Below are 20,523 nucleotides of genomic sequence, written 5' to 3'. Positions count from 1 at the left end.
GTGTGATTTGGATTGAGAGTGTGAGTGAGTGTGTGTGATCTCGATTGAGACAGTGTGAGTGTGTGATCCGGATTGAGAGAGTGAGAGTGTGTGATCTGGATTGAGGGAGTGAGTGTATGTGATCCGGATTGAGAGAGAGAGTGAGTGTGCGATCCGGATTGAGAGTGTGCATGTGCGCAATGCAGATTGAGAGAGTGTGTGTGTGCGCGATGCGTATTGAGAGAGTGCGTGTGCAATGCGGATTGAGAGAGAGTGAGTGCGCGAAGTGGATTGAGAGAGTGTGTGCGCGATGCGGATTGAGAGTGTATGTGTGTGCTGCGGTTTGAGAGAGAGAGTGAGTGTGCGATCCGGATTGAGAGTGTGTGTATGCGCGATGCGGTTTGAGAGTGTATGTGTGCGATCCGGTTTGAGAGAGAGAGTGAGTGCGCGATCCGGATTGAGAGTGTGTGTGTGCACGATGCAGATTGTGAGAGTGTGTGTGTGCGCGATGTGGATTGAGAGAGTGTGTGTGCGTTGCGGATTGAGAGTGTGTGTGTGCAATGCAGATTGAGAGTGTGTGTATGTGCGATGCGGTTTGAGAGTGTATGTGTGTGATGCGGATTGAGAGAGTGTGTGCGCAATGTGGATTGTAAGAGTGTGTGTGTGTGCGCGATGCGGATTGAGAGTGTGTGAGTGTTATCTGGATTGAGAGAGTGTGAAAGTGTGTGATCTGGATTGAGAGTGAGTGAGTGTGTGTGATCTGGATTGAGAGATTTTGATTGTGTGATCTGGATTGAGAGTGTTTATGTGTGTGATCCGGATTGCGTGTGTGTGTGGTGTGTGTGTGTGTGTGTGTGAGATCTGGATTGCGAGAGTGTGAGTATGTGTGATTTGGATTGAGAGTGTGAGTGAGTGTGTGTGATCTCGATTGCGACAGTGTGAGTGTGTGATCCGGATTGAGAGAGTGTGCGTATGTGTGATCTGGATTGAGGGAGTGAGTGTATGTGATCCAGATTGAGAGAGAGAGTGAGTGTGTGTGATCAGGATTGAGAAAGTGAGACTGTGTGTGATCTGGATTGAGAGAGTGTGTGTGTGAGTGTGTGATCCGGATTGAGAGAGTGTGCGTATGTGTGATCTGGATTGAGAGAGTGTGCATGTATGTGATCCGGATTGAGAGAGAGTGAGTGTGTGTGATGAGGATTGAGAAAGTGAGAGTGTGTGTGTGATCCGGATTGAGAGTGTGTGTGTGATCCGGATTGAGAGTGTGAGTGTGATCCGGATTGAGAGAGTGAATGCGTGTGATCCGGATTGCGTGTGTGTGTGTTAGTGTGTGTATGTGATCCGGATTGCGAGAGTATGAGTGTGTGTGATCTGGATTGAGACAGTGTGAGTGTGTGTGATCCGGATTGAGAGTGTGTGTGTGTGTGTGTGTGTGTGATCCAGATTGAGATTTTGTGTGTGTGATCCGGATTGAGAGAGTGAGTGTGAGTGAGTGTGTGTGTGCGATGTGGATTGTGAGAGTGTTTGCACGATGCAGATTAAGAGAGTGTGTGCGCGACACGGATTGAGAGAGTGTGTGTGCACGGTGCGGATTAAGAGAGTGTGCACGATGCGGATTGAGCGAGTGTGTGTGCGATGCGGATTGAGAGTGTGTGTGCACGATGCGGATTGAGAGTGTGTGCGATGCGGATTGAGAGAGTGTGTACGCGATGGGGATTGAGAGAGAGTGTGCGATGCGGATTGAGAGAATGTGTGTGCGATGTGGATTGAGAGAGTGTGTGCGTGTGATGCGGATTGAGAGTATGTACGTGTGCGATGCGGATTGAGATAGTGCGCGCACGATGTGGATTGAGAGTGTGTGTGTGTGCGATGCGGATTAAGAGAGTGTGTGTGTGATGCAGATTAAGAGAGTGTGTGCGTGCAATGCGAATTGAGAGAGAGTGTGCGCAATGCGGATTAAGAGTGTGTGTGCGATGCGGTTGAGAGAGTGTGTACGCGATGGGGATTGAGAGAGAGTGTGCGATGCGGATTGAGAGAATGTGTGTGCGATGTGGATTGAGAGAGTGTGTGCGTGTGATGCGGATTGAGAGTATGTACGTGTGCGATGCGGATTAAGAGAGTGTGTGCATGCGATGCGGATTGAGAGAGTGTGTGTGCGCGATGCAGATTGAGATAGTGCGCGCACGATGTGGATTGAGAGAGTGTATATGCGATGCGGATTGAGTGTGTGTGTGTGCGTGATACAGATCGAGAGAGTATGTGTGCAATGCGGACTGAGAGTTTTATGTGATGCAGATTGAGAGAGTGTGTGCGCGATGCGGATTGAGTGAGTGTGTGTGCGATGCGGATTGAGAGTGTTTGCATGATGCAGATTGAGAGAGTGTGTGTGTGATGCGGATTGAGAGTATGTACGTGTGCGATGCGGATTGAGATAGTGCGCGCACGATGTGGATTGAGAGAGTGTATGTGCGATGCGGATTGAGTGTGTGTGTGCGTGATACAGATCGAGAGAGTATGTGTGCAATGCGGACTGAGAGATTTATGTGATGCAGATTGAGAGAGTGTGTGTGTGATGCGGATTGAGAGTGTGTGTGTGTGCGATGCGGATTAAGAGAGTGTGTGTGTGATGCAGATTAAGAGAGTGTGTGCGTGCAATGCGAATTGAGAGAGAGTGTGCGCAATGCGGATTAAGAGAGTGTGTGTGCGATGCGGTTGAGAGAGTGTGTGCGCGATGCGGATTAAGAGTGTGTGTGTGCGATGTGGAATGTGAGAGTGTTTGCACGATGCAGATTAAGAGAGTGTGTGAGATGCGGATTGAGCGAGTGTGTGCGCGATGCGGATTGAGAGAGAGTGTGAGCGATGCGGATTGAGAGAGAGTGTGTACGCGATGGGGATTGAGAGAGAGTGTGCGATGCGGATTGAGAGAGTGTGTGTGCGCGATGCGGATTGAGATAGTGTGCGCACGATGTGGATTGAGAGAGTGTATGTGCGATGCGGATTGAGTGTGTGTGTGCGTGTTGCAGATCGAGAGAGTATGTGTGCAATGCGGACTGAGAGATTATGTGTGATGCAGATTGAGAGAGTGTGTGCGATGCGGATTGAGAGAGTGTGTGTGCGATGCGGATTGAGAGTGTGTGTGCGCAATGCGGATTGAGAGTGTGTGTGTGCGATGCGGATTGAGAGTGTGTGTGCGCAATGCGGATTGAGAGTGTGTGTGTGCGATGCGGATTGAGAGTGTGTGCACGCAATGCGGATTGAGAGTGTGTGTGTGTGTGATGCGGAGTGTGAGAGTGTTTGCATGATGCGGATTGAGAGAGTGTGTGTGATGCGGATTGAGAAACTGTGTATGTGCGTCGCGGATTGAGAGAGAGTGTGCGCAGTGCGGATTAAAAGAGTGTGAGTGTGATCCGGATTTAGAGAGAGTGTGTGTGTGTGTGTGTGTGCGTGTGTGCGTGTGTGTGTGAGAGAGAGATCTGGATTGGTAGAGTGTGAGTGTGTGATCCAGATTGAGAGAGTGAGTGTGTGTGATCTGGATTAACGTGTATGTGCGTGATCCGGATTGAGAGTTAGTGAGTGAGAGTGATCTGGATTGAGAGAGTGTGAGTGTGCGCGATCAGGATTGAGAGAGTGAGTGTGTGAGTGAGATCCGGATTGACAGGGTGAGTGTGTGTGTGATCAGGATTGAGAGAGTGAGAGAGTGTGTGATCAGATTGAGAGAGTATGTGTGCAATGCGGACTGAGAGATTATGTGTGATGCAGATTGAGAGAGTGTGTGCGCGATGCAATCTGAGAGTGTGTGTGTGTGTGTGTGTGTGTGTGTGTGTGTGGTCAAGATTGAGAAAGTGAGAGTGTGAGTGTGATCCGGATTGAGAGAGTGAGTGTGTGTGATCTGGATTGTGTGTGTGTGTGCGTGTGATCCGGATTGCAAGAGTGTGAGTGTGTGAGATCTGGATTGAGGGTGTGAGTGAGTGTGTGTGATCTGGATTGTGACAGTGTGAGTGTGTGATGCGGATTGAGAGTGTGTGTGTGTGTGTGTGTGTGTGTGTGTGTGTGTGTGTGTGAGAGATCCAGATTGAGAGTTCGTGTGTGTGATCCGGATTGAGAGAGTGAGAGTGAGTGAGTGTGTGTGATCCAGATTGAGAGTTTGTGTGTGTGTGTGTGTGTGTGGGGGGGGGGGGATGTGTGTGTGTGAGAGATCTGGATTGAGAGAGTGTGAGTGTGTGATCCAGATTGAGAGAGTGAGTGTGTGTGATCCGGATTAACAGTGTATGTGCGTGATCCAGATTGAGAGTTAGTGAGTGAGTATGATCTGGAGTGAGAGAGTGAGTGTGTATGTGTGATCCGGATTGAGAGAGTGTGTGTGTGGTGTGTGTGATCAGGATTGAGAGAGTGTGAGTGTGTGTGTGTGATCCGGATTGAGAGAGTGAATGTGCGTGATCTGGATTGAGAGACGGTGATCAGGATTGAGAGAGTATGTGTGTGTGTGATCTGGATTGAGCGAGTGTGCGTATGTGTGATCCGGATTGAGAGAGTGTGAGTATGTGAGATCCGGATTGAGAAAGTGAAAGTGTGAGTGTGATCTGGATTGAGAGAGTGTGTGTGTGATCTGGATTGCGTGTGTGTATCTGTGTGATCCAGATTGCGAGAGTGTGAATGTGTATGATCTGGATTGAGAGTGTGAGTGAGTGTGTGTGATCTGGATTGAGACAGTGTGAGTGTGTGATCCAGATCGAGAGTGTGTGTGTGTGAGATCCAGATTGAGAGTGTGAGTGTGTAATCCAGATTGAGAGAGTGAGTGTGTGTGTGATCTGGATTGACAGTGTATATGTGTAATCCGGATTGAGAGTTAGTGAGTGAGTGTGATCTGGATTGAGAGAGTGAGTGTGCATGTGTGATCTGGATTGAGAGAGTGTGTTTGTGTGTGTGCGATCAGGATTGAGAGAGAGTGAGTGTGTGTGTGATCCGGATTGAGAGTTAGTGAGTGAGTGTAATCCAGATTGAGAGACTTTGAGTGTGTGTGATCAGGATTGAGAGAGAGAGAGAGTGTGTGATCCGGATAGAGAGAATGAGTGTGTGTGAACCAGATTGAGAGAGTGAGTGCATGTGATCCGGTTGGAGAGTGTGTGTGTGTGTGTGTGTGTGTGTGTGTGAGAGAGAGATCCGGATTGCGAGAGTGAATGTGTGTGATCTGGATTGAGAGACTGTGAGTGCATGTGATCAGGATTGAGAGAGAGTGTGCGATCAAATTGAGAGAGTATGTGTGTGTGTGATCTGGATTGAGAGAGTGTGTGTGTGTGTGAGATCTGGATTGAGTGTGTGTGTGTGTGAGAGAGAGAGAGAGAGAGATCCGGATTGTGAGAGTGTGAGTATGTGTGATTTGGCTTGAGAGTGTGTGTGTGTGAGATCCAGATTGAGAGTGTGTATGTGTGATCCGGATGGAGAGAGTGTGTGTGTGTGTGTGTGTGTGTGTGTGTGTGTGTGTGTGAGATATCTGGTTTGAGAGAGTATGAGTGTGTGATCCAGATTGGGAGAGTGAGCGTATGTGATCCGGTTGGAGAGTGTGTGTGTGTGTGTGTGTGTGTGTGTGTGTGTGTGGTCAGGATTGAAAAAGTGAGTGTGTGTGTGATCTAGATTGAGAGAATGTGAGTGTGTGTGATCCGGATTGAGTGAGTGTGCGCGCGATGCAGATTAAGAGTGTGTGTGTGCGCGATGCAGATTGAGAGTGTGTGTGTGCGATGTGGAATGTGAGAGTGTTTGCACGATGCAGATTAAGAGAGTGTGTGAGATGCGGATTGAGCGAGTGTGTGCGATGCGGATTGAGAGTGTGTGTGCGCGATGCGGATTGAGAGAGAGTGTGTGCGATGCGGATTGAGAGAGAGTGTGTGTGATGCGGATTGAGAGAGTGTGTGTGCGATGGGGATTGAGAGAGAGTGCGCGATGCGGATTGAGAGAGAGTGTGTGCGATGCGGATAGAGAGTGTGTGTGTGTGCGATGCGGAGTGTGAGAGTGTTTGCATGATGCGGATTGAGAGAATGTGTGTGATGCGGATTGAGAAACTGTGTATGTGCGTTGCGGATTGAGAGAGAGTGTGCGCGGTGCGCATTAAAAGAGTGTGAGTGTGATCCGGATTGAGAGAGAGTGAGTGTGTGTGATCCGGATTGAGTGTGTGTGTGTGATCCGGATTGAGAGAGTGTGTGTGATCCGGATTGAGAGAGTGTGTGTGTGATCCGGATTGAGAGAGTGTGTGTGTGTGTGATCCGGATTGAGTGTGTGTGTGTGTGATCCGGATTGAGTGAGAGTGTGTGTGTGATCCGGATTGAGTGTGTGTGTGTGATCCGGATTGAGAGAGTGTGTGTGATCCGGATTGAGAGAGTGTGTGTGTGATCCGGATTGAGTGTGTGTGATCCGGATTGAGAGAGTGTGTGTGTGATCCGGATTGAGAGAGTGTGTGTGTGTGATCCGGATTGAGAGAGTGTGAGTGTGTGATCCGGATTGAGAGTGTGTGTGTGATCCGGATTGAGAGAGTGTGAGTGTGTGTGATCCGGATTGAGAGAGTGTGTGTGTGATCCGGATTGAGAGAGTGTGTGTGTGTGTGATCCGGATTGAGTGTGTGTGTGTGTGATCCGGATTGAGTGAGAGTGTGTGTGTGATCCGGATTGAGTGTGTGTGTGTGATCCGGATTGAGAGAGTGTGTGTGATCCGGATTGAGAGAGTGTGTGTGTGATCCGGATTGAGTGTGTGTGATCCGGATTGAGAGAGTGTGTGTGTGATCCGGATTGAGAGAGTGTGTGTGTGTGATCCGGATTGAGAGAGTGTGAGTGTGTGATCCGGATTGAGAGTGTGTGTGTGATCCGGATTGGGAGAGTGTGAGTGTGTGTGATCCGGATTGAGAGAGTGTGTGTGTGATCCGGATTGAGAGAGTGTGAGTGTGTGTGATCCGGATTGAGAGAGTGTGTGTGTGATCCGGATTGAGAGAGTGTGTGTGTGTGTGTGATCCGGATTGAGAGTGTGTGTGTGTGTGTGATCCGGATTGAGAGAGTGTGTGTGATCCGGATTGAGAGAGTGTGTGTGTGATCCGGATTGAGTGTGTGTGATCTGGATTGAGAGAGTGTGTGTGTGATCCGGATTGAGAGAGTGTGTGTGTGTGATCCGGATTGAGAGAGTGTGTGTGATCCGGATTGAGAGTGTGTGTGTGATCCGGATTGAGAGAGTGTGTGTGTGTGATCCGGATTGAGAGAGTGTGTGTGATCCGGATTGAGAGTGTGTGTGTGATCCGGATTGAGAGAGTGTGTGTGATCCGGATTGAGAGAGTGTGTGTGTGATCCGGATTGAGAGAGTGTGTGTGTGTGATCCGGATTGAGAGAGTGTGTGTGATCCGGATTGAGAGAGTGTGTGTGTGATCCGGATTGAGAGTGTGTGTGTGTGTGTGATCCGGATTGAGAGTGTGTGTGTGATCCGGATTGAGAGTGTGTGTGTGTGTGTGATCCGGATTGAGAGTGTGTGTGTGTGATCCGGATTGAGTGTGTGTGTGTGTGATCCGGATTGAGAGAGTGTGTGTGTGTGTGATCCGGATTGAGAGTGTGTGTGTGATCCGGATTGAGAGTGTGTGTGTGATCCGGATTGAGAGAGTGAGTGTGTGATCCGGATTGAGAGTGTGTGTGTGATCCGGATTGAGAGAGTGTGTGTGTGATCCGGATTGAGAGTGTGTGTGTGTGTGTGATCCGGATTGAGAGTGTGTGTGTGTGTGTGATCCGGATTGAGAGTGTGTGTGTGTGATCCGGATTGAGTGTGTGTGTGTGTGATCCGGATTGAGAGAGTGTGTGTGTGATCCGGATTGAGAGTGTGTGTGTGTGTGTGATCCGGATTGAGAGAGTGTGTGTGATCCGGATTGAGAGAGTGTGTGTGTGATCCGGATTGAGAGAGTGAGTGTGTGTGTGTGATCCGGATTGCCAGGCGGCCAGGGGTCGCTCTCCCTCTGCCTGTGTGAGTGCGGGAGCCGCCGTTGCCGCACACAGACAGACACAGACAGAGACACACAGGCAGACACTGACACAGACAGACACACAGCGACAGAGGGGGAGACGCCGCTGGGAGCTGCCCGGCCCCGGAGCTGAGCGGCCGCCGTGGATTCCGTGAAGACGATCCGGTGGAGGCCGGGCTCGGACGGTGAGGAGCCGCCGGGCGGGGTTTCGGGCTTGGGTTTGTCGGGCCGCTTCTCCGGAGCCGGCTGTCCTCCTGGGCCCGAGGGGAGGGCAGAGCAGGGCAGTACCGGGGATGAGGCCTGTCCGCCCTCGGTGACTCGGCGCCTTCGAGCTGCTCTTGGGCCGGGCCTGAGCGGACAGGCCCCGGGGCTGAGGGCACGGGAGGGCAAGCTGGAGCTGGCTCAGGGAGCCTGTGCTCAGGGCCCCGGGGGTGGGGGCGGAGAGGGAGGCAGCGGGGGCCCGGGGCCGGGCCGGGCTCCAGGGAGGAGCTGGGAATTAATGCCCATGTCCCACTTCAGCCTTGACTCTGACAGCGCTCTCCCTCCATCCACCCACATTCCCCACAGCCGCCAAATCTGCTCAGACACCCCCCTGGTACCAACACACACCCCATCACCCTCCACAATATCCAGCTCCAAACCCTATCAGCACCTCCCATCATCAATCCCCCCCTTACCCACTGCCAGTCCCCCTTCTCCATCATCAATCCCCCCTTACCCACTGCCAGTCCCCCTTCTCCATCATCAATCCCCCTTACCCACTGCCAGCCCCCCTTCTCCATCATCAATCCCCCCCTTACCCACTGCCAGTCCCCTTTCTCCATCATCAATCCCCCTTACCCACTGCCAGTCCCCCTTCTCCATCATCAATCCCCCTTACCCACTGCCAGTCCCCCTTCTCCATCATCAATCCCCCCTTACCCACTGCCAGCCCCCCTTCTCCATCATCAATCCCCCCTTACCCACTGCCAGTCCCCCTTCTCCATCATCAATCCCCCTTACCCACTGCCAGTCCCCCTTCTCTATCATCAATCCCCCTTTACCCACTGCCAGTCCCCCTTCTCCATCATCAATCCCCCTTCCCCACTGCCAGTCCCCCTTCTCCATCATCAATCCCCCCTTACCCACTGCCAGTCCCCCTTACCCATCATCAGACTCCTTTCCCCACTGCCTGTCTCCCTTCCCCATCATCGAATCCCCTTACCCACTATCAGTCCCCCTTCCTGATCATTGACTCCCCACTTCCCCACTCTCAACTCCCACTTCTTCACCATCAACCTCCACTTCCCCACCATCAATTCCCCTTACTTGCCATCAACATCCCTTCCCCACTGTCAAACCACCCTTTCCCCTTCACCAAATGTCCCCCTTCTCTGCATCAGTCACTCTTTCACTTTATATGTGCTGCCCCTCCCATCAATCCTGCTGCCCCATCATCCATCTTTCTCCCCCACAATCAATTTCCCCTTCCCCATCATCAATCCCTCATACCTGAGCATCAATCCGTCTATTCGTCATCGTCATCACCCCCTCATCATCATCCTGCCCCGAGTCCTTAGTCTGTTACTACATCATGAACACCCCCCCCCCCCCCCCCCCCGTTTCTTCTCCCACACTGCCTCTGTATCCCATCCCAGACTGCTCCTCTCTCCTCAACCCGGTCCCCCACCACCCAACCCAGTCCCTGGCACCCACTCTGGTCCCCCATCGTTTCCTTGTCCGGTCTCTTCCCCCATACAGTGTTTTCTAACATGCTCTCTTTTCCGACTCCTGTCCCCTTCCTTGGTCTCTCCCTCACCCTGGTGTCTTCCCTGGTCTGTTCCCCCATCAACCCACCATCTCTCCCTGACCTGGCCCATACCCACTCTCCACTAACCCTCACTTCCAATCCTCTCAAAACCCTTGTGATCTTGCCATCTTGTCTAACATAGAACACAGAATGTTACAGCACAGTACAGGCCCTTCAGCCCTCGATGTTGTGCCGACCTGCAAAATTAATCTGATGCCCATTTAACATCCCCCATCCTGAGCATCTATTATTCTCTCCAGCACTTAGTGCCCTGGTCTCCTACCCACCCCTCTGCCTTCCTCCTCTACCTTGAGCTAAAAGCTGGAACTGTAAATAATCTCTTTTAAATTAAGTCCTAAGTTCATTTATGATATATTTTCTTTAAATTTGAAAACTTAATTGCAATTTCACTTTTTTTTTTGAAATGCAGTCATAAAATGTCCCTGAAACCACGTGTGGTGGATTTTGATGAAACATGGAACAAACTCCTGACAACAATCAAAGCAGTTGTCATGCTGGATTACGTTGAGAGATCTACATGGAATGATCGATTCTCGTATCCTTAATTTCTTAATGGCAAAATTAAAGATTTATGATTTTTCACGTAATATCAGTGTTCTAAAATGATGCAATGGTCTAATAGTTGCTGGTCATCAAAATTGTTTGGACATTACTAGTATTAAATGGTAATCACAGAAATGTTATGATGTAGAAGGAGGCCACTTAGCCTATCTTGTCTGCACCAACTTGTTAAATGAGCAATCTCCCACTTTTTCCCCTACTATTGGATGTTATTTTTATTCAAATAATCCACCAATATCCTCTTGAATGTCTCAGTTGAACCTGCATTCACTACACTTCCAGGCAGTGCTTTCTATACTTCATCTCCTCACTGAGTGAAAAGGATTTTCCTCATTTCATCCTCATTTCTTTTCCAGATCACTTTAAATCTTTGCCTTCTTTCTGCTTTGCCCTTTACAAGCATGAACAGTTTCTCCGCATCTACTTTTAATTTTTGAAAACTTGTATCAAACTTCCTCTTAGCCTTCTCCCTAAAGAGAACAGTTCTTCAGTCTATCCTTGTAGCTGAAGTTCCTCACTCCTAGAACTGTTCTTGTAATTGATTATGCATTCTCTGGAATGTATTCTCATCTTTCCTAAAATGTGCTGCCTAGAACTTAGCTTTCTAGCTGAGGGCTAACAGGTAGCTTACACAAGTTGTGTTACCATGTTGCTTTTGTACTCTATACCCTATTAATAAAGCTGAGGATACAGTATGCTTTACTGCTCACTCCACCTATCTTACCAGTTGGAACTATCTGTGCGTATATCCACCCAGGTCTCTCTGATCCTGCATCCTTCCCACCCCTGGAGAATTGTGCCACCAACTATGTCCTTTTGGACTCTGTCACTGTCCTCCTCACAGTTTATGATTCTTCCGAGGTTTGTGTCACCTGCGAACTTTGAAATTGTCCCCTGCACAGCAAGATCCAGATCATTAACATATATCAGGAAAACCCTTGGGGACTCCACCACAAACCTTCCTCTAGCCCAAGTGATATCCACTGTTCATTACTCTCTGTTTCCTATCACTCAGCCAGTTTTGTATCCACATTTCTGCTGACACATTTATTCCATGGCCTGTAACTTTCCTCAGAAGTCTGTATTGTGGTGCAGTATCAAACACCTTCTGAATGTCCATGTGCATGTGTCAACAGCTTTACCTTCGTCAAGCCTTTCTGTTGCCTCTTCAAAAAATTCTAACAAATTTTTTAAAGATGATTTCTGTTTTAGACCACACTGACTTTTCCTAATCAGCCCAAATGTTTCTATGTAACTCCTAATTCTATTCTGGATAATTACTCAAGAGGCTTTCCCCATCACTAAAGTTAAGCTGACTGGCCTGTAATTGCTGGGCTTATCCTCACAGCCTTTTGACAACAAGGCCATAATGTTTTCAACTTTCCAGTCTTCTGGCACTTCCCCTGTGTCTGAGGAAGACTGAAAGACTGTGACAGTGTCCCTGCAATTTCCACTTTTAGTTCCTTCATAATCCTTGGATGCATCTCATCCAGTACCGTTGCATGAACTTTCAGAACCAGCAGGCTATCCAACACTTCAGCCTGATTAATTTTGAATACTTCTAGTGACTGAGCTCCCTGCTCTGTCCCATAGCCTGGATAGCACATCTGCCTCTTTGGTAAAGTTGGGTGCAATGTATTCATTTAACAGCTCAGCTGTGCCCCATGCCTCCAGATATAAATCCCCTTTCTCATCCCTAATCAACCCTGTTTCTCCACTTACCACGCTTTTACTGTGTTATATGGCTGGGATGACTTTGGCACATCTCTTTATGTTGGCTGCCATTCTTTTCTTATAATTCCTCTACTTTATCACATTCCCACTGAGCCTTTGTAATTTCTCTTGATTCTCAATTTTATTTTTGACCTGAAACTTGTTGGAAGCACACCTTTTCTTCATTATTTTAATTTGTAACTCCTTTGTAATCAAGTGAGTCCTGGATTTATCTGTTCAAACTTTCCCTTTTGAGGCAATACACCTTGACTGTTTCTGAACCATCTCCTCTTTGAAAGTAGCCCATTGTTCAGTTACCGTTTTTCCTGCCAGCTTCTCATTCCAGGGAATCCTAACAATTCTGATCTTATCCCATTGAAGCCCACTTGCCGCCATTTGATTTTCTTACTGTGGATTGTTGCATCTCATCCTCCACTATCATCATGAACCTTACAATACAATGATTACTGTCTCCTAAATGTTTCCCAACTGACACTTGATCCACTTTGCCCACCTCATTTCCAAGACCAGGTCCAACCTTCTTGTTGAACTGGAAACACGATGCTTTAGGAAGCTCCCCTGCGCACGATTCTGGAATGCCCTCGACACCCAGCAGATGCCAAGTATCTCAGTCTTTGTTTGGGTTATTGAAGTCTACCATTATAACTTGTCCATAATGTTGGCATATCGCTGTAACTTCCTGCAGATTTGTTCTCGTACGTCCTTTCCATTCATTCATGGTCTTTACCTAGCAATGTGTTCGTACCCTTTTTGTTCTTTAGTTCTCGTCAAATTGATTTAATGTCTGGACTTTTGCAAGATCCTTTTGATCAGCATTGCAATACCTATTTTAACCAACATTGCCTCCCCTTCACCTTTCCTTACTATAATATCTTTTTTGAATTTCTTGTACCCAGGAGTATTTAACATCCAATCTTGCTCTTCCTTAAGCTAAGTCTGTCTTATCGCCGTAACATCAAAATTCCACGTGGCAATCTGCACCTGTAACTGCTGTGTTAGCATATTAACTGTACTTACTACACTACGTATATTCACATACATGCTCAATAACCCTGTCAGCAATGGCAATGTCAGCACCTATTGTAGTTCCTGTTAGTGGCAGAAATGTTTTGTGTAGCAAGAATTTTTAAAATGGTTTCCTCAGCAATCTTCACTCAAACCAGTTGTGAATCTTTTCTCTATCCTGGTGTGTTGTTGGTGGTCCATTAAATACATTGAAGATGAAGAGAGATAGACATTTGGCATCTCAGGCTATATGGGGAGCATGTAGTGAAGTGGAATTGAGGCAGAAGATTCGCCCTGATCATATTGAATGGCAGAGCGCCCTTGAGAGGCTATATTCTGTACCCCTGCTCCTATTTCTTATACTCTTATGAATGTATATTATAATCATGTGTATTTGTTATCTTAACATTTGGGCGGGGTTTTTTAGAAACTATTTTTTGTTCTTTGGAGTATCTTTTTAATCTCCTTTTTGCTCCAGGATCTACAGATAGACAAAGCAAAATATTGCAAATGCTGGAGACTTAAAATAACAGCAGAAAATACAGGAGAAACTAAAGTTCAGTTGATCCTGTCCACTTGGTCAATTTCCTGACTTGATCAGTAATTTGCCTTCAAATTTGTGAGCATTAACTTTAGCTGACAGCCACTTATGAGAAATATTAACAAGCGCCATCTAGAATTCCAATTAAACAACATTGGTAGATATTCCCCTTCCCGTTTTATTCACTCCAAAAAATTAAATCAGACTACCTCAGACATCTTTACAAATCGACACTGACTCTCTGATCAGCTGAAAACGTTTAAGTCATTCCTTCACCCTCTTTTACCTGCAGACTCTCACCATTTCCCGATGGACTAAATGATCATAACTTCCTGTTTTTTTTTCCTTCCCCCCCTCTCTCTCTCTCTCTCTCTCTCTCTCTCTCACTCTCTCACTCTCAAGTAGCAGAGTGACTGGGAATTTTGAGTTTTAATTTAGAAACTGAGGAAATAAAATTTCCCCATGCTCTTTCAGTATTACATTCTCAAAAGTAGTCAACCACAAAACAAAATCACCAGTAGAAATGTACTTCCAAATATATTTCCAACGTCACAGTTTGGAAATCCAGCCTATCGTTTGCAAATAGTTATCTGAGGTGCTTAATTGGTTTCTTTTCAGTTTTGGTTATGTATGATTGAGGTCATTTGAAAACAAGAAGGGGAAGGCACCAGATTGTACTAATAAAAACAAAACTGTGGCCTCTGTGTAGAAATAAAAATAGAAAGTGTTGGAGAACTGCGGCAGGTCTGGCAGCATCTCCAGAAGGAGAAGGAGGGTTAATGTTTCAAATCCAATTTGACTCCTCTTCAGAACTGAACGATTTCTGACATTGGAAGCATATTGAGAATACATTTCTGTTCATCATTTTGCTATATTGTAGACTTTCATAAATGTAGTACTGAAGAGGTGAGGGATTATTTAACCTAAATATAACTTCCGTTTTTTTACTTATTCCCAGTCATTTTCCATCCTTAATGAGAGAAGCAGAGAGAAAGATATGCCGGAGAATTATAGATCACTATCTTATCAGTAGGAAATGGCTGAGTTTGTAACTTAAAGTAGGTTGACTGGATGTGCAGACCAGAACCAAAGAAAATTATAGCACAGACATAGAGCTTTCAACCCATTGTATCAGTGAGCTGAGAGGCTAAAAACGAATCAGCTGACCATTGTAATCCTGCCTTCCAGCTCCTTATCCATCGTCTTGCAGGTTATAGCAAGGTCACTCCAACTCATATACTATGGTCCTTGATTCCCCCGACTTAAGGAAATAATTTTCTTGAAATTACCCGACCTGTTAAAATCACAAGTTCCTTTTAAACAAGTTCAGAACTTCCGTCTCAACCATTGCTGGGCAGCAAATTTTAGTTTTTGCTCGTGTCCTCTCTCATTCCTCTTTAGTTTCTATCCCTTGTAATCTCTGATAGGGGTACAGATCTTTCCTGCCTACACTGTCTGGGCCTCTTAAGTAACTTTCCTGAGTCACTCACTCTCTCAGGAAAGACCTCCTTGCCGATCCAATATATTTTCGTAGCTGCAACTTTCAAGGTCTGGTGAAATCCTTTGAAATTTCCTCTGCATTGCTTCCATGGCAGTTTGTCTTTCCTGCAATGCAGCAACCAGAACTGTACACAAAATTCCAGGTGTGGCTTAACTAGCTAACTTGGATAGTTCCGGCATTACGTTCCTGCTTTTGTATTCAGTACCTCATCCAATGATGGAAAGCATTGCACATGCTTTCTTTACCATCCATATGCATGTCCTGCCACCTTCAAAAACCTGTGGTCATGAACTCCAGAGTCTCTCATTTCCTCCACCCAAGTTGTTTTCCTGCCATTTGTTGTGTATTCTTTATCTTTGTTTGTCTTCCCTAATTGCATTGTCTCATATTTCTCCAGATTTCATTTGCCACTTCTTTCACTATGTCCAAAATGCTTACCCATTGTGACCTTACCATTTAACTGGCTTCATTTCCTAAGATTAAATCCAGAATTATGCCCCCTTTGTGTGGGATGTTCCATGCTGGCTAAAGAATTTCTCTTGAATGGTGTCCACGGATTTAATGTCCTCTGTGCTTTTCACACTGTTTATATCCCAGTTGATATTTAGGGTAGTTAAAATCTCCAAACATTATTGCCCTATTTATTGTAGTCAAATATTTGCCTATATAAATGCTCTTCTGCCGTCTCCCACTATTTTTGAGGGTATATTGTACATTCCAAGTAGTGTGGCTGCCCCTTTTTTAAAGAGTTCAGTCCATGTGGTTTAATTTGATGCTTCATTAGCATATCATCCCTCTGCGCAGTTGCAATTTGATTCCTTAACCAAAAATGCTATCAGAGAGACCCAGCATGGATTGTGAAGGGTGGGTCATGCCTGAGGAGTCTGATTGAATTATTCAAACAAACTGATTAAAATAGTGAGAAGGAAATATTGCTTTTTAAAGTGCTTCATAAGGGACAGCCAGCTAAAATGGATTCTTCTGGATTTGAAGGTCAGTTAGGAACTTGACTGTCTGGAAGGAGGCAAAGACTAAGGATGGTGGGCAGGTCCTTTAGGAACATAGGAATTAGGAGCAGGAGTAGGCAATTCAGCCCTTCGAGTCCGCTCCACCATTTAACATGATCCTGGTTGATCTTATCCTGGTCTCAACTCCACTTCTCCGCCTGCTCCCCATAGCTGTTTATCCCAACTTCAATCAGAAACATATCTATTTCTTTCTTGAATCCGAAGAGTCTCTTCCTGTGCTGTATGAGTACGATTGGTTGATTCTGCCTCCACTGCACTCTGGGGCAGGGAGTTGCACAGATTCATAACCCTCTAAGTAGTTTCTCCTCATCTTAGTTTTGAACCAACCTCCTCTCTGGTGAACCTTCTCTGAACTGCCTCCAGTGTCATCCCATTCTCCCTCAAATAAGGAGACCAAAACTGGACACAGTACTGGCATTGCTAATCAAAGACAGTATTACGGTGGTAGAAAGGACGTTGAGGACTTGTCTACTGAGGTAATATGGACTGAGGTTAGAAACAGGAGACGAGAGGTCACCTTGTTGGGAGTTTTCTGTAGGCTCCTGAATAGTTCCAGAGATGTAGAGGAAAGGATAGCAAAGATGATTCTCGATAGGAGCGAGAGTGACAGGATAGTTGTTGTGGAGGACTTGAACTTTCCAAAGATTGAATGGAAATACTATAGTTTGAGTACTTCAGATGGGTCAGTTTTTGTTCAAAGTGTTCAGGACAGTTTCCTGACACGGTATATAAACAGGCCAATGCGGGGGGTGAGGCCACATTGGATTTGGTACTAGGTACTGAACAAGGCCAGGTGTTAGATTTGGAAGTAGGTGAGCATTTTGGTGATAGTGATCATAGTTCGATTGTGTTTATTTTAACAATGGAAAGGGATAGATATATACCAGAGGGAAAGAGTTATAGCTGGGGAAAGGCAATTATGATGCTATTAGGCAAGATTTAGGATGCATTGGATGGGGAAGGAAACTGTAGGGAATGGGCACAATTGAAATGTGGGGCTCATTCAAGGAACAGCTGCAGTGTGTCCTTGATAAGTATGTATCTATCAGGCAGGGAGGAAGTTGGTCGAGCGAGGGAGCTGTGGTTCACTAAAGAAGTTAAATCTCTTGTCAAGAGGAAGAAGAAGACTTATGTTAGGATGAGGCATGAAGGCTCAGTTAGGGCGATTGAGAGTTACAATTTAGCCAGGAAGGACCTAAAGAGAGAGCTTAGAGGAGCCAGGAGGGGACATGAGAAGTCGTTGGCCGATCGAATCAAGAAAAACCCTAAAGCTTTGTACAGGTATCTCAGGATTAGAAGAATGACTAGAGTAAGATCAGGGCCAATCAAGGACAGCAGGGGGAAGTCAGAGGAGCCGGGGAAGCACTAAATGAATATTTTTTGTCAGTATTCACACTGGAAAAAGATGATGTCATGGAGAATACTGAGATACACGCTACTAAACAAGAGGGGATTGAGGTTCACAAGGAGGAGGTGTTAGCAATTCTAGAAAGTGTAAAAATAGATAATTCCCCTGGGCCAGATGGCATTTGTCTTGGGATTCTCTGGGAAACCGGGGAGGAGACTGCAAAGCTTTGATCTTTATGTCGTCATTGTCTACAGGAATAATGCCAGAAGACTGAAGAATAGCAAATGTTGTTCTCTTGTTCAAGAAGGGGAGTAGAGACACCCCTGGTAATTATAGACCTGTGGGCCTTACTTTCGTTGTGGGTAAAGTGTTGGAAAAGGTTATAAAAGATAAGATTTTTAATCATCTAAAAAGGAATAAGTTGATTAGAGATAGTCAACATGGTTTTTTGAAGCGTAGGTCATGCCTGACAAACCTTATTGAGTTTTTTGAGAAGGTGACCATACAGATGGATGAGGGTAAAGCGATTGATGTGGTGTATATGGATTTCAGTAAGGCGTTGATAAGGTTCCCCATGATAGGCTATTGCACAGAATCGATGGTGATTTAGCGGTTTGGATCAGAAATTGACCAGCTGAAAGAAGACAGAGGGAAGTGATTGATGGGAAATGTTCATCCTGGAGTTCAATTATTTGTGGGGTACTGCAAGGATCTATTTTGGGTCCATTGTTGTTTGTCATTTTTATAGATGACCTGGATGAGGGCTTAGAAAGATGGGTTAGTACATTGCGGGCAACACTAAGGTCGGTAGAGTTGTGGATGGTGCTGAAGGATGTTGCAGGTTACAGAGGGACATAGGTAAGCTGCAGAGCTGGGCTGAGAGGTTACAAATGGAGTTTAATGCAGAAAAGTGTGTGGTGATTCACTTTGAAAGGAGTTACAGGAATGCAGAGTACTGGGCTAATGGTATGATACTTGGTAGTGCAGATGAGCCGAGAGATCTTGGTGCCCAGGTACATAGATCCCTGAAAGTTGCCACCCAGGTTGATAGGGTTGATAAGAAGGCATATGGTATGTTAACTTAATCCCTCTATGAACAAAGGTTTCGGAACCATGAGGTCATGCTGCAGCTGTATAAAACTCTGGTGTGGCTGCACTTGCAGTATTGCATACAGTTCTGGGTCATCACATTATAGGAAGAATGTGGAAGCTTTGGAAAGGGTTCAGAGGAGATTTACTCAGATGTTGCCTGGTTTGGAGGGAAGGTCTTACGAGGAAAGGCTGAGGGACTTGAGGCTGTTTTTGATAGAAGAAGGTTAAGAGATGACTTAATTGAGACATATAAGATCATCAGAGGATTAGATAGGGTGGACAATGAGAGCCTTTTTCCTTGGATGGTGATTGTTAACACGAGGGGACATAGATTTAAATTGAGGGGTGATAGATGTAGGCCAGATGTCAAAGGTAGTTTCTTTACTCAGTAGTAGGGAATGGCTTGCCTGCAACAGCAGTAGACTCGCCAACTTTCAGGGCATTTAAATGGTCATTGGATAGACATATGGATGAAAATGGAATAGTGTAGGTTAAGTGGGCGTCAGATTGGTTTCACAGGTCGATGCAACATCAAGGGCCAAAGGGCCTGTACTGCACTGTAATGTTCTATGTTCTAATATTCCAGGTGTAGTCATACCAATGCCTTATGTAATTATAACAACACTTTTTTTCTTTTATAATCCAGTCTTTATGCAATAAATGCCACTATTCCACTTGCCTTTCTTATTATCTGGTATAGCTGCATATCTATTTTAAGCGATTCTTGTACAAAGTCACCTAGGTCCCTTTGGAATGATGCACTTTGAATCTGCTTTCCACTTAAGCAATAATTTGTCTTTCTATTTTTCCAGCCAAAATGGAAAACCTCGCAATTATCCACAGCAAACTTCATCTGCCACATTCTCACCCATTCTCCCAGCCTATCAATATCCATCTATAAACTCTAACTCCTCATCACAGCCTGCTTTCCCAACTATTGTAGTGTCATCTGCAAATTTTGTTATGTTACACCTTTATCTGCACGAGTATCATTTATATAGATTGTAAATAGTTGACGTCGCAAAACTAAACACTGTGGCACCTCACTAGTTAGAGTTTGCCATCCAGAGAAAGGCACATTTATCCATATTCTCTGCTTTCTATCAGTCAGCCAATCTTCTGTCCAAGCCAATACTCTACTCTTCGCCCCTGGGATCGCACCTTCTGGATCAATCTTTCATGTGGTATCTTGTCAATGCCTTCTGGAAGTCTACATATCCCACATGCACTGGATCCCCATTCTCCACTTTGCTAGTTACATCCTCAAAGAACTCCAGCAATGTTGTCAAACATGACTTGCCCTTCATGAAACTGTGCTGACACTGTTGAATTGAGTTATGCTTTTCTAAGTGTTCAGTTATTTCCTTCTTTATGATTGACTCCAGCAACTCCCCACTACAGAGGTCAACTAGTTGGTCTATAGTTTTCCACTTTTTGCCGATCTCCTTTTTGAAGAAGGGTGTCACATTATCATGTTTCTAATCTAATGGTCTTTTCCAGACTCCAGGAAATTTTGGAATATCATAACTTATGCATCCACTATCTGTGCTGCCACTTCCTTTAATACCCTCAGGCACAGGCCATTAGGCCTCAGGGATTTATCTGTCTGTAATCCTACCAGTTTACTTAATACCTTCTCCCTCATTATAGTAATTTCACAAAAATTGTGGTAACTACAATTTTTGGGAAGAAATTATTATGTTTCACTTTGAAAACCGAGACAAAATATTGGTTTAGTGCCACTGCCATTTCTGAGTTTCCCATTATTACCTCGTCATTTTTATCCTCTAAAGGACTAACATTTATTTTCTCTTCCTTTTTATATATTTATGGAAACGTTTGGTACGTTATTCTTGATGTCCTTGTTAAGCCCTGGATGATCTTTCACCTGTTTACAATTCCTCTTTCTCTCAGGAATATATTTTAATTGAAAAATATTTAGT

The 20,523-nt window shown here is 45.8% G+C and overlaps 1 protein-coding gene across 3 annotated transcripts in view; it reads left to right on the top strand.

Annotated features, from left to right (window-relative positions):
* The first annotated feature begins 7,894 nt into the window (after positions 1-7,894).
* cul2 (cullin 2) overlaps positions 7,895-20,523 on the top strand; it is an 81,594-nt gene continuing 68,965 nt past the window's right edge. For all 3 annotated transcript variants that reach the window (XM_060825087.1, XM_060825086.1, XM_060825085.1), the window contains exons 1-2: positions 7,895-8,145; positions 10,180-10,305. In XM_060825087.1, coding sequence (XP_060681070.1) covers positions 10,187-10,305 — 119 coding nt within the window. In that variant the 5' untranslated portion in view covers positions 7,895-8,145; positions 10,180-10,186. The remainder of the gene's footprint in view (positions 8,146-10,179; positions 10,306-20,523) is intronic.

Source organism: Hemiscyllium ocellatum, chromosome 5 (assembly GCF_020745735.1).
Source record: "Hemiscyllium ocellatum isolate sHemOce1 chromosome 5, sHemOce1.pat.X.cur, whole genome shotgun sequence".
In the NCBI taxonomy this organism is placed as follows: Eukaryota; Metazoa; Chordata; class Chondrichthyes; order Orectolobiformes; family Hemiscylliidae; genus Hemiscyllium; species Hemiscyllium ocellatum.
The sequence above is the reverse complement of the archived record's forward strand: the minus strand, read 5'-3'. Positions and strand labels throughout refer to the sequence as shown.